Source organism: Ictidomys tridecemlineatus, chromosome 2, assembly GCF_052094955.1.
Source record: "Ictidomys tridecemlineatus isolate mIctTri1 chromosome 2, mIctTri1.hap1, whole genome shotgun sequence".
Taxonomy (NCBI): Eukaryota; Metazoa; Chordata; class Mammalia; order Rodentia; family Sciuridae; genus Ictidomys; species Ictidomys tridecemlineatus.
This window is the reverse complement of record NC_135478.1, coordinates 1,847,120-1,859,136: the sequence shown is the minus strand read 5'-3', so window position 1 is coordinate 1,859,136 and position 12,017 is coordinate 1,847,120. Positions and strand designations below refer to the sequence as shown.

At 66.6% G+C, this 12,017-nt stretch overlaps 1 protein-coding gene across 12 annotated transcripts; it reads right to left on the bottom strand.

Annotated features, from left to right (window-relative positions):
• Positions 1-58: 58 nt before the first annotated feature.
• On the bottom strand, positions 59-10,047 carry Tle6 (TLE family member 6, subcortical maternal complex member). Of its 12 annotated transcripts, none has more exons than XM_078028113.1 (16): positions 9,912-10,047; positions 9,447-9,534; positions 8,867-8,952; positions 8,375-8,420; positions 7,374-7,436; positions 5,667-5,708; positions 5,292-5,583; positions 5,184-5,206; positions 4,742-4,960; positions 4,628-4,665; positions 4,000-4,258; positions 3,680-3,930; positions 2,680-2,821; positions 2,004-2,154; positions 1,793-1,869; positions 59-1,357 (listed from the first exon to the last, which is right to left on the bottom strand). In XM_078028113.1, the coding sequence occupies exons 2-16, from the start codon at positions 9,495-9,497 to the stop codon at positions 749-751; spliced, it is 2,349 nt and encodes a 782-aa protein (XP_077884239.1). In that variant the 5' UTR covers positions 9,498-9,534; positions 9,912-10,047; the 3' UTR covers positions 59-748. The 12 variants fall into 12 exon arrangements, with proteins under 12 accessions (XP_077884239.1, XP_077884256.1, XP_077884254.1 ...); XM_078028130.1 differs by having other exon boundaries at positions 5,292-5,511; XM_078028128.1 differs by having other exon boundaries at positions 7,374-7,415.
• Between the last annotated feature and the right edge of the window lie 1,970 nt (positions 10,048-12,017).

Sequence of the window (12,017 nt, the reverse complement as noted above, 5' to 3'; positions counted from 1 at the left end):
CACCTGTCCCGTGTCACCAGCCCCCACTTACCACGACCAAGAACCAGAGACAGTCAGCTCAAAGAGGAAAGGTTTATTCTGGCTCATGGTTCTGGACATTTCAGCCTGTGGTCAGCTGGCCCCGTGGCCTTGGGCTGGGGGCAGCACATCATGGTGGCGGGAACATGTTGCAGGAAGCCTCTCGGCTCACGCTGACCGCAAAGCCAAGAGGAGGAGCCTGGGGTCCTGATGTTCCCTTCAAGGGCACGCCCCCATGACCTGAGAGGCCCGTGACGCCCCACCTTTTTTCCTGGGGCTGAAGATGAAACTTGGGGCATCGCCCACTCTACCCTGAGCCCTTTAATTTTGAGACGGTGCCTAGCTAAGTTGTCCGGGCGGGCCTCAAACTTGCAATCCTTCCGTCTCGGCCTCCCAAGCTGCTGGGATCCCAGGAGTGGCCAGTGCCCCAGCCAGTGGCCAGCTTGGGACCAGGCCTTGAGTGTCCCACACAGGCCCGTGTAGAGCAAGCTCATTTCTCTCCCTACAACAGAAGAGCTGGGGGTGGGTCATTTACAAAGAAGGGAGGTTTCTGTGGCCGTTTTGGAGACGGGAGTCCAGGTGGAGCGTGCAGGCGGCCATGGCGGCCACACACCTGAGGGTGGCATTTCGTGGGGGATCGGGAGCCAGAGAACAATCCAGAGGTCCAGAGGGAGCCACTCCAACCCGCACCCCGACCTCTGGTGACCCGTTTCCCCGTGTGCACCCCTCCTCAGGGCCCCCCCACAGTGCCACATGGGGGCCGAGCCCCAGTGACACAGCCACACAGGGACTGCTGGGGGGGCCTACGCCTCCCAGAGCCCCGGGATCCTGGGCGCCCAGCAGGTGACAGCAGGAGTGACAGAGCAGATGGCACTGGAGCACTCTGGGGGCTGCTGGAGACCTCGCGGGGCTCAGGGACGTCACGGGCTGAGGGAGCAGACCCCAGACAGGCCCCTCCCAGCCCGGGGAGGGCCCCGTGCACTTGTGCCACCAGGGCACTCAGGGTGGTGCCCCGGCCACCTCCGAGTCCCAACAGCCACACTCCCCGGGAGACATTAGTACCCCCTGGGGCAGATGGCCCTGTCTGAGAGCCTCCGTCTCCTGGGACATGTCCTGGGACCTGCCAGAGGCAGCTGGAAACCGTTTTGGGGCTGCGAGGCCGGGCTGGGAGGCCGGGCTGGGAGGCCGGGCTGGGAGGCCGGGCTGCGAGGCCGGGCTGCGAGGCCGGGCTGCGAGGCCGGGCTGCGAGGCCGGGCTGGCTCAGTGCAGGAGGGACCAGAGTCCCTGCTCCAACGGTGCCTGGACAGGGGCTGCACAGATCCCCCAGGTCTCGGTGACGCTGTGGGCACAGGGTGGGAGCCCTCGCTCCCCAGGGACAGGACGTGAACGTCTTTCCAGCTGCTTTATTCTGTGCAGTGAGGACCTGGGTCTGCGAGCCCCAGGCCCGGCCCCACCCACCACCACCACCACCACCACCACCACAGGGAACAGAAACGGGAACAGAAACGGGAACAGAAACGGGAACAGGAGCCCGTGCCAGGGGACGGCGAGGCCCTCAGTAGGTGACGAGGTACACCGAGGCCTGGGTCCCAGACCCCACCACGACCAGCCGGTTGTCAGCAGACACGTCACAGCACAGGACACAGGAGGGCTCGGGCACCTGGGGGGCGGCCAGCTGAGTGCCGGGCCCACTGCCCCAGGCCCTGCCTGGTAGGTCAGCTCGGTCCCTCTTGGATCCCCCAGGTGCCCAGTGGACCCCCCCGCCACCGCGTACCTGGAACACCAGGGCCCCCGTGGGCATGCTGTGGACGCTGACCAGGTCGTCCATCCCCACGCTCACCCACCACTGGCCTGGGAGGAAGCAGGGGCGCGGGTCACGGTGGGACAGCAACGGGGCAGGCGGGCCCGGGAGGCTGTGCCACGCAGGGCTGGGGCGTGTCACGGGAGGCCGGGGGCGGCCCCCGCCTCGCTGGCTGGCTGCTCACCGTAGGGGGAGAACTTGAGTCCGAGGACAGCGCTGTCCTTGCCGCCCACCCTGCGCGACTGGTGGCGGGTGCAGTGCTGCAGCCAGTGCTGGCCGTTGGCCAGGCCCAGCAGCAGCCAGTCCTCCTGGGGCCTGAGGGACAGGCTCATGATCTGGGGGTGGCGGGAGGCAGCCCTGTCAGTCCAGCCTGGCCCCGGCCCCCCACAGCTGCCCAGGCGGGGCCCTCGGCGGGGTCCCCAGACCCAGGGCCCTGCTCTAGGGCTCCGAGGCAGGACAGGCCCAGCCTGGGCACTGACAGGTGGGCACTCCGCAGAGCTGCGCCCCTGGCCCTTGGTGAGACCGAGTTGCCCAGGCTGGCCTTGAACTTGCTGTCCTCCTGCCTCAGCCTCCCGATTGTCCCCACCTGGACAACACTGCTGACCACCTGAGTCCTGGCGTGGCACTTGGGATCACTTGGACAAGTACCCTCCCCCGGCGGGGGCGGGGGCCGAGTGGCAGGGCGCTTGCCTCGCCCGTGTGAGGCCCTGGGTTCGAGTCTCAGCACCACGTATAAGTGAGTAAACTAAAGGAGCTGGGTCCAGCTGCAACGACACCACAGCACCCCTCCCCCGCCGCCAGCGGCCACCCCTCCCCCGCCCAGGACAGGGACGCTGCCAGGAGCCGCCCCGAGTGCACACCTGGGACTTGAACAGGAACACCCTGGGGTCCCGCAGGGTCCTCAGGTCCCACTGGCACAGCTGGCCGTCCAGGCCCCCCGTCCAGACGTCGTTGTCTTTGACCACGATGCTCTTGGCTCCGTTCAGCTGGCCCAAAATGTCCCTGTGGGAAGGGTCAGGCCGGGGTCAGGCCGGGGCTCGGGCTCCTGTCCCAGGAGATGCTCCAGCCTTTCTCAGTCACTCGTCTGATTCGCTCTGGGCACGGACGGGCAGTGCCACCCCCGAGTGCCCTTCACACTGCAGCTGAAGAAGGGACACAGGACGCTGTGGTCCCTGCGCTGTCTGTGCACCCTGGTTCTGATGGGCTGCAGGCACCCCTCACGGAGCCGCCGTGAGTGCTGGCCCAGAGGCCGCAGGCAGGTGGGCCCGCCGTGCGGGCAGCTGTGAGGCTCCACAGAGGCCGCGCCACAGGCTGGTGCAGCACCTGGTCCACCCAGGCTGGCACAAGCCACCACCACGCTGCTGAGGAAGCGTTTCTCGGCACGACCCCGGTGACACAGGACTGTCAGCTCACTGTTCGGTTTCACCCTTTAGGACTCTCTGCAGCCAGGGCCGGGCGCACACCTGGGATCCTAGCAACACGGGAGGCTGAGGTAGGAGGATTGCTATAGGAGGCCAGCCTCAGCAACTTGGTGAGGCCCTAAGTAACATAGCGAGATAATGTCTCAAAAAATGAGAAGCTGGGGTGTGGCTCAGTGGTAGAGCTCCTCTGGGTTCAGTCCCCAGCACAAAAAAGGACCCTCTGAGTCTGGACTGTCCCACCTGGCCCCAGTGGGGAAAGGGAAAAGCAGGGCCCTGGGGCTGCAGGCCAGCAGAGGCCGGCTCAGATCCGAGCTCAAGGAGGAAGAGACGGGGCTGGGCCGGGGCTGGGCCGGGGCTGGGGCTTGGCGGAGATGGGGGGCTTGCTGGAGGTGCTCCGTGGGAGGCCGGGCGCAGGCCCCTTCCCACCCTGGGGCCACACCTGACCACGTGCGGGGCCCGCGGGTCCCAGATCCTGACAGAGCCATCGGTGAAGCCCGCGAAGACCAAGCTCTCATCCGCTTTGGCGGCCAGGGCCTGGCAGGCGGCCTCTCGACAGGGCAGCTCCCCCTTCACGCGCAGGGAGGGCGCGGCCAGGTCCCACACACAGACGCTGCCCAGGTTGTGGCCTCCGGTGAGCAGCGTCCTGCTGTTGGAGGACAGCAGGCAGGTGCACAGGTAGGCGTCCGGGGCCTGGGGACAGTCAGAGCCGTCAGCCCGGGCAGGCAGCGGCCGGCACCCAGCGCCCCGGGCGGCCCTCACCTGCTTGTGCACGGGCAGGTGGCTGTCGGGGAACCTGTCCTGGGCCACCTGGCCGGCCAGGCTCCACACCTTGATGCCGCCCCTGCTGCAGGTGAACGCGTGCCTCGTGAAGCTGCTGACCGCCAGGGCCAGCACGGGCTCCCCGTGGCGCAGCAGGCGCATCCTCTGCAGCGTGTGCGGGAGCGCCAAGCGCCTGCTCTGGCGGGGCGGGGCGTCCGGCCGCCTCCAGGAGTCTCCAGAGTCCGAGGGGTCCCAGGATCTTGGGAGGAGCCTCGGGTGACCTGCCTGCCCGCGGCAGCTCCGCCCCAGGTGGCAACCGGTCTCACTCCCTGGCTCTGTGCCCCAACCCGGCCCGACGTCGGGCTCCTGTTCCTCCTCAGGCCCCAAGTCGCGTGCCCCTGCCTGCGGGCCACCCAGGACTGGGCCACCTGCACCCAGGCAGGACAGCCCGCCCTGCCCAGGACTGCCCGGCCACACTGGGAACAGGCAGTGACGTCTGTGCAGACGCCGCACACATTTTACCCCCCCAGGGTGGAGAGCTCAGCCCCGTGGCCCCCGGCCCCCGCCCCCTCCCACTGGGGACGTCGGAGGGACGGGCGCCCACCTGTTCCCGCAGCGCGGCACTTACATGAGCTTCAGAAGGGGGTAGGCTCCCGCAGCAGGCTCCTGCGGGGGACCAGAGCTCACTGTCCCCTGCCCTCCCACAGCCTGGGTGGACAGGGGCAGCCGGCCTGGTGCTCACCTGGGCCAGCTCGGCCAGTGCTGCCTCTTCCCCGCAGTCTTCCAGGGGGCTGAGAGGGGACTTGGCCCGGGCAGGAGCTAGCCAGAGGGAGGGCACGGCGCACCTGGCACACCTGGACGGGCAGGCGCCCTGCACCCCAGCCAGCGCCTCCTGCCCGCTGCCCACCGGGTCAGTGATGGCTGCCGTCTCCGTGTCAGGTGGCTCTAGGCCCTTGCTGTCCTGCCCGTGGGACATGGGAGAGCTGAGCCGAGCCCCAGGGATGCCCAGGCTCCTCGCGGGGCCCGTCCACGGCCAGGGTGGGGGCCTGTCCCAGAGGTGCACGGCTGCAGACACCCAGTGGCTCCGACACCACCCTCTGGTCCCTCCGGGGTCCCTGGCAGGTGGGAGAGGAGGTGGACTGACCAGAGCCAGGCCGCTGTCCCCACCACGTGCGTTTACTCACCAGGCCCCGAGCCTGCTCGGTCACTATGACAACGAAAGGGGGAGACGGAGAGATGGCTGCGGGCTCTGCCGGCCCTGGACACCGGCCAGCCGCCCCCGGGACACTCACCTCGGCGGCAGGGCTGAGCCGCCTTCTCCTGGACATCGGCAAAGATCCGCCAAAGCTGCGAGGTGAGGACGTCCTGCCAGAACGGGGGCTCCGGGTCCCAGAATGGTGGCATCTCACCCTCCTCGTCCCAGCTGGACTGGGGCGGCCGCAGCCAGTCGGACTGCCTTCCGGTGACCACGTCTTCGAAGTCCGACTCCTGTGGGCTCCCGCCCTCCGGGAGCTGGGGGGAGCTGGGGCTCAGGGCCTCCTGGTGGCCCTGGCCGGCGCGTTTCCCAGGGGAGAGTCGGCCCACCTGGGGCCACACGTATGGGGGCGTGAGACAGGGCCACCCCTGAGCCCAAGCCGTCCCTCCCTCCTGCAGGACCCGAGACCCACCTCCACGGGCTGGCCGTCCACCGCCTGGAGGAAGGCTTCCACCTGCGGGAGGGACGACAGGACCCTGACCCGCCAGCCAGCACCCCCGCGGGACCCGAGTGTGACCCTCGAGAGGCAGGTTGGGGGACCAGGAGCGGGGCCTGGCGTCAAGCAGGCTTTGGACACCTGTGACCCAGCTGTCCTCAAGGCCAGGCGGGGTCAGGCCTGGGGGTGAGACCCCCAGGACAGAAGAGCCTGACGTCATCCCGGGTGCATGGCCCCTTGTCCCCGACTCCAAGGTGACAGGCCCCACCGCCATGCAGTGAGGCCGCGAGAGGCCAACCCCTGGGCCGTGCGCACAGTCCTGGGCCACTTGGCCAGGACCCGAGTGCCCGAGAATGGTGTGGCCCACTCCCCGCGGACCTGGCGGACCTGCTCAGTGGCTCTGGGGTGGCCTGTCCTGAGGGAAGGCCAGTCCCCAGGGGCTGGGCCACCCCTGGCCCCACGTGCAGGTCCTCCTGCCACTCACATGTGGGTAAGGGGACAGCTGAGGCCGGGAGGCTGGCACCCTCCACAAGCCCTCGCCTGGCAGCTGCCCCGGGCAGCGGAGATGGACTCCCTGGCTGGGCCTCCGCAGAGCCCTGGGGAGCCCTCTGCAGCTCACCCGCTAGTTAACGCCATCACAGGCTCTTTAAGGCCCTCCCGCTGCGGCCTCCCGGGGCTGCCCAGCCCCACTCCACAGGAGGCCAGGCAGGAGTCCCGGGAGGGGCGGCATCAGCTGGGCTCTCCGGGGTCACCTCCACCCTGGACCTCCGCAGCCGCTGCAGGCCTCCCCCAGGCACCCACATCCCACTAAACCCCTGGACATCCAGCCTCTGCCCTGGCCCCCTGGCCCCAGCCTGGCCTCCCGCAGCAGCCAGAGGGTGCCCGCCAGCAGGGCCCAGCTCCCACCCCCCACTCCCACGTGCTGCGCCCACCTGCCAGGCTCCCGGGCTGCGCTCTGCCTGGAGCACCTTCCCAGCCAGCCTGCCTCCCTGTCACCCTGGAGCCCAGCCCAGGCCCGTCCTGCACCCCCAGCTGCTGCCCCCGCCCCGCGCCCTGCCCGGCCTCCCCTGGCCAGCAGCGATGCCCCTCCTGGTGCCTGGTCATATCTGGGAGCGGGGATGGATGACGTCTGTGAATAACCACGTTCTGCGGCTTCCTGTGCCCCCCACATGCCCAGCCCTGGCCCACTGCCAGGCACATCTGGCACCAGCAGAGTCCTGCTGGCCCCCGGGAGGAAGGGGCCAGGTGGCCGGGCAGGCTGAAGAGGCCCTGCACTGGCTGGCCAGGCACTCCCAGCTGGCGGGGTGGGGGGCAGGCGCCTCGGGCAGCCCCCAGACACACGGGAGACCCAACCTGGGGTCTGGCCTGCCCAGGTGGCCAGGGCTGCACGGGGACCCGGGAGCAGGCCACGAAGGACCGGCCAGCCCATGTGCTGGAAGCAGCTCAGGTGGGGTGGGACCTGGGGTCTCCAGATGTGGGAACCCCCTCGTCTCAAGGGGACCATGTGACCCAAGTCAGGGGGCACCTCCCCTGCCCCCAGCCCTCCACAGCTCACACGGCCCCAGGGCCAAGCCCAGGCCCTCCCCGAGGTCCACAGGCCCTGTCCAGCCCTCCCTGCTCTGCCTCCCACTCCCGCCCTTTCAAAGCGGGGCAGTGACACCCGGATTCCCGAGTCCCACTCACCTGCCTGTGGTGTTCTTGAAGATCCTGCTGGACTTCAGTGAGCTGCAAAGAGCAGGAACCACACTGGGAGAGGGCGCGTGGGAGCAGGCGACACTTGGGTTTGAATGCTGTGTGACCTGGGCAACCTGCTCTACCTCTCTGGTTCTTACCCTTAAATGGCACAACATCTACCACACTGATGGCTACCGGAGGAATTCTGGATTTCATTCCCAGCCACCTGAAGGTCACCTCCTCCCCACAGCCCAGGCCTGTTCCATCCGCCCACCCTCTTCGCTCTGCCTGCTCAGCCAGGTATGGGAGCCCCAGGGCCTCTGTAGGACACCCTTCCCTCTACACTCCAGAATAAGCGCTTTTGTGGGGTGTGGGGATACTCAGGATTGAACCTGCCATCCTCCTGCCTCAGCCTCCACAGCAGCTGGGTGGAGGGTGTGGCCCCTGCACCTGGCTGAACTCTCCTCTTGGCCATTTTCCCTCCCGAGCATGGGTGCTGCCGCGGAGCCCAGGTGCCTGGCAGCACTCCACCGAGCTACCCCCAGCCCCAGGAGCCCTTCCTGACCGCCTGGCCTCAGAAGGACCCTCTGCAGATTCCCTGGGCAGCTGGACTGCCCCACGGTGTGTCACCTCCTCTACGGCCCCTTGTCCACGGGGACAGCCACTGGTCCAGTGTGGCCACAGAGGCTAAGTCAAACTGAAATGTTCTGCTCCCCAGGTGCACGAGCTGCATTTAAGGGCTTAGTGGCTGGCGGGGGCTGGGGATGCAGAACATTCCTCCGGAAGCAGGGGAGGGCTCCTGGTACTGCATCCTGACCCACCCACTGGGGCGGGAGCTGGACACTAACAGCCAGGTATCCCGCAGGTCCAGCACGGTGTCACTTTAGAAGCTCCCACTGACAGCCGGGGGCCCAGGTGAGCAAGCCCCCCCCCAGTGTCCCCAAGGCAGGCAGCTGAGCTGGGTGTGGCCGGTCCAGGGGGAGGCAGGTGGGTGGGACAGCTCTGCTCACCAGGTGGAAGATGCTCTCCAGCTGGGTGCTCACTCGAAGCTGCAGCCTGGGGGGAGGGGCACTGCTGGACACACCCAGACCCCTCCTCGGCCCCGGGGCAGGACCGGCCTCTCCCCCCAGCCAACCCCAAGCTGCAGTGAGAAGCCCTGTCCAAGGAACTCTGCTGCCAGCCACGGCCCACCCTGCCTCCCAGGAGAGGTCCACGCAGTCCTGCCCCAAACCCAGCGACTGGGCCGAGGGTCATAAACACAAGGCCAGCCTCAACCTAGTGAGACCCTATCTCAAAATAAGAAGAGGGCTGGGCAGGTGGCTCAGGGGCAGAGCCAGCCTGGGCTCAATCCCTGGTATCAAAAAAAAAAAAAAATCAGAGAAATGCACATTTCTAACGAAGCCCGCGGCGGGCCCTGAGGCTGAGGCCAAGGACCACTCAACAGGGCCACAGGGCAGGGGTTGGGGGCAGACCGTGGACGACTCCCTCCGAGTGACCCTCACCTGGGGAGCTGGTCCTTGAGCTGGCCTAGGGTCTGGGCACCACTTAGGGTGGGCGGGCTCTCAGGGTCAGAAATTCCTGGGCCAGGCTGGAAAAACCCCAGGAGGGGTGAATAAAGGCAGCAGCCCCTCCCAGACACCCAAGGCCCCCTGAAGTCCCCTAAAACCTAAGGTTCCTCAGTTTGCAAGGACAGATTCCATCTCCACCCCCCATAAGGTGCCACTGGTAAAAGACCACGTTCCGTGGTTTTTGTCACCGTGTAGCTGTGGTTCTATCTTGGTGATCGTTCGCCAGCATCATGAACCTCTTACTGCGCCTCATTTATGAACCAGACTTTTCCCTTTCTGCAGTGCTAGGACTTGAACCCCACCCCACCCCACCCCGCCGCCCAGCGGGCTCTGGAAGTGGCCGGCTGGAGGCTCCGCCAGCTCCCGTTTCACCGCCTGTGATTGAAAGCTGGCTGCAGCCTCCAGGGTAGGGAGCGGGAGGTCATTGCCTGCAGCTGCCAAGCCTGGCCCCAGCACAGGGGATCCCAAAGGAAAAAGGACCAGAGCCTGGGCCCCTGCCACCAGCCCTTCTCACCCCAGCTCCTCCGAGGGCGCCCTTGGGCTCGGGCTGGCCCGCAGAGGTCATCTTCAAGCTGTGGCTCCCAGGAATTTAGCCAGAGATTCTAGAAGGAGCAGGGAGAAGCCAGGTCAGAGCCACCCAGCCCCCGCCTTCCCCACGTCCAGTGCCTCGGGCTCCCCTGATTAAGGGTGACCCCCCCCCAGTGCGGGAGACAAGGCGGACTGTCAGGGATGGGGGAGCCCAGGGAGGTGGCCGAACTGAGCCAAGGCTTGGAAACAACTTTCTAAAGCGCAAGAGAAGGTCCTGGAAAGGGTTTTGAAGGCTGAGTAGGAGTCCGCCAGGTGCCTCAGGCGGACTTATCAGCTAGGGACAGGGACGTCCAGGCTCCCACCGCTTCAGCGGCAGTGGCGTCCCCCAGCGCCCCTCCAGCCCTCTCGGCGCGGGAACCCCATCCTCCTCCGGAAGCGGCTGCCCACGCACCTCCCGGGGGTGCGGAGGGCGGCGGGCAGAGCGGAAGCTGCAGGGGTCAGCCAAGTTCAGGCCCAGGAAGCGCCGCCTCCCGCGCCGCGCCTTTTGACCTCGCGCCCCCGCCCCGCCCCTCCGCGGGGAGCGGCCGCAGCTGCACGTGGGCTCGGGCTCATCCCGCGGCGCCCCGAGGCGCTGGCCAATCACGAGGCCGCTTGCCCACGTGGGCTGCGCGCTCCGTCACCGATTGGCCGCTCCTCTCTGGCCGTGGACCCGGCTGTCACTCAGCGAACCGCCGGCTCGGCTTAACCCTCGCGGTCCCGCTGGCCAGAAGGGCGGCGAGCGGGGCGCTGCAGGAAGTGAGGGGTCCCGGAGCACCGGCCTTTAGGGGGACACAGGGTGTGAGGATCCGAGCGTGGCGCTTGGACACGGGCTGGGTGACAACACAGCAGTGTGACTGGTCTGATATTCTTAGCTTTGTCCAAGAGTGACATCAGTTGGGGACCGGGAGGGTAGGACCTTTAGCACTTTCCCCCAGTCCTTAGATCCAGCCAGTGAAGTTTCTGTCAGTACTGAATAACGTGTGATAAATGGCCTCACGTCCCCTTCCCAGAGAGAACCAAGCCTCCCCCAGCCCCAGCTCCTGTGAGCCAGGCTGCATTTTATCAGGAGATTCCCTGCTGCCCTCCCCGTGGGCAAGGATCCAGTGCCCAGGGCTGGAACAGCCCAGGGCCTGAGGCTGGTGCACCACAGCCAAGTTCAAGACCCGGTGGGGAAGCGTGGGTAGTGTGTGAACCTCCTGAGCAGGGAGCTTGCTAGAGAAGTAGGGAGGCCAGAGAGAGGCCTGCCACGACTTCAGAGAGAAAGGAGGGAGGCTGGGGGCAGGGTGCAAAGGCCTCCTGGGGGTGTGTGTGTGTGTGTCTGTCTATGGATGGGATCCTGTAGTAGGAGGATCCAAGAGTCGTGTTATGGCTCCAATTCCAAACATGAAGTGCTCTGTGCAGAGTTCTGGGGTGAGAGGCTGTGTCAGCAGCTCTGCTGTCTGTGCTGTGGAGCTGGGGGCGCAGCCCCCCACCCTCCAGGCTCTGGTGTAAGCACAGGACGACTGGGTCTGCCAGGCTTGGGAGGAGGAGGTGTGGCCACGGGAGGCTCCGCCCACTGTCCTACAACAGGCCCGTTTTGTTCAGGATCCAGCCTGCTGGTGGCTCCCTCTCTGCCTTGCTCTTCCCTGGGGTCCCTGGCTCTGGACATCCCGTCTTGGGCACATCTGTTTATCTAAGACTGTGTTGTTTCCTGTGTTGTCCCCTAAGCAGTGGCTAGTTCAATTTAAGCGAATTAAAATTAAAATGTGCCAGGCTCGGTGGTGCATGCCTGTCATCTCAGTGACTCTGGAGGCTGAGCCATGAGGATGGCAAGTCGGAGGACAGTCTCAGTCTTAGTGAGGTCCTGTCTCAAAATCAAAAATTACAAGGGCTGGGGGTGTGGCTCAGGGCTAGAGCCTTGCTCAGCCCTGGGCTGCATCCCCAGCACCTCCGTGGATAAATACGATGTGAGATCCCGGATCCCAGGTGCTCCAGCTGCAATCCAATGCCCAATAGCCACTGAGTGACCCCTTCAGAACCCTGGCGCAGCAGGGGGGTCAGTCCCCTCCCCTGCCCCAGAGCAGGGCTTGGTGGGAAGAGCGGGGCGGCAGCTGCTGGGGTGCTGGCCGGGCTGTCCGTGCTGCGTTGGTGTCCGGCTGCCATACCAGCTGGGCGGGGGGGGGGGCACCAGAAAGGCCTCCTGGGGTCCCTCCACAGGCTCCAGGGGGCATCCCGCCTCCCCCAGGGTCTAGTGAGGGGCAGCAACAGTGAGACCCTGTCTCAAAAAATAAAAGATAAAAGGGCTGGGAGGGGGCTCAGTGGTGAAGCCCCCTCAGGTTCAAGCCCAGGACCAGAAAGAGAGCGTGGTTACTCAGCGACCTGTTCCGCCGGCCAGCTGGCCAGGTCTGCGGGACACCGGGTGAGCAGTCCTGGAGGAAACACAGGCATTCCTCACTGAAAAGGACAGTCTTAAGGAGCCACCCACGCCACCCTGGCCTGGCCTGGCCCCTCCCACCTGGCCTGGCCCCTCCCACCTGGC

Excerpts from the sequence above, each read along its gene's own strand:
- Tle6 (XM_078028113.1), bottom strand. The coding sequence starts at position 9,497 with ATGACCTCTGCGGGCCAGCCCGAGCCCAAGGGCGCCCTCGGAGGAGCT. Across the intron at positions 4,961-5,183 it reads CCGAGCAGGCTCGGGGCCTG|GACAGCAAGGGCCTAGAGCC; the intron begins GTGAGTAAACGC and ends TCCCACGGGCAG. Across the intron at positions 2,155-2,679 it reads TGTTCCTGTTCAAGTCCCAG|ATCATGAGCCTGTCCCTCAG; the intron begins GTGTGCACTCGG and ends CGCCACCCCCAG.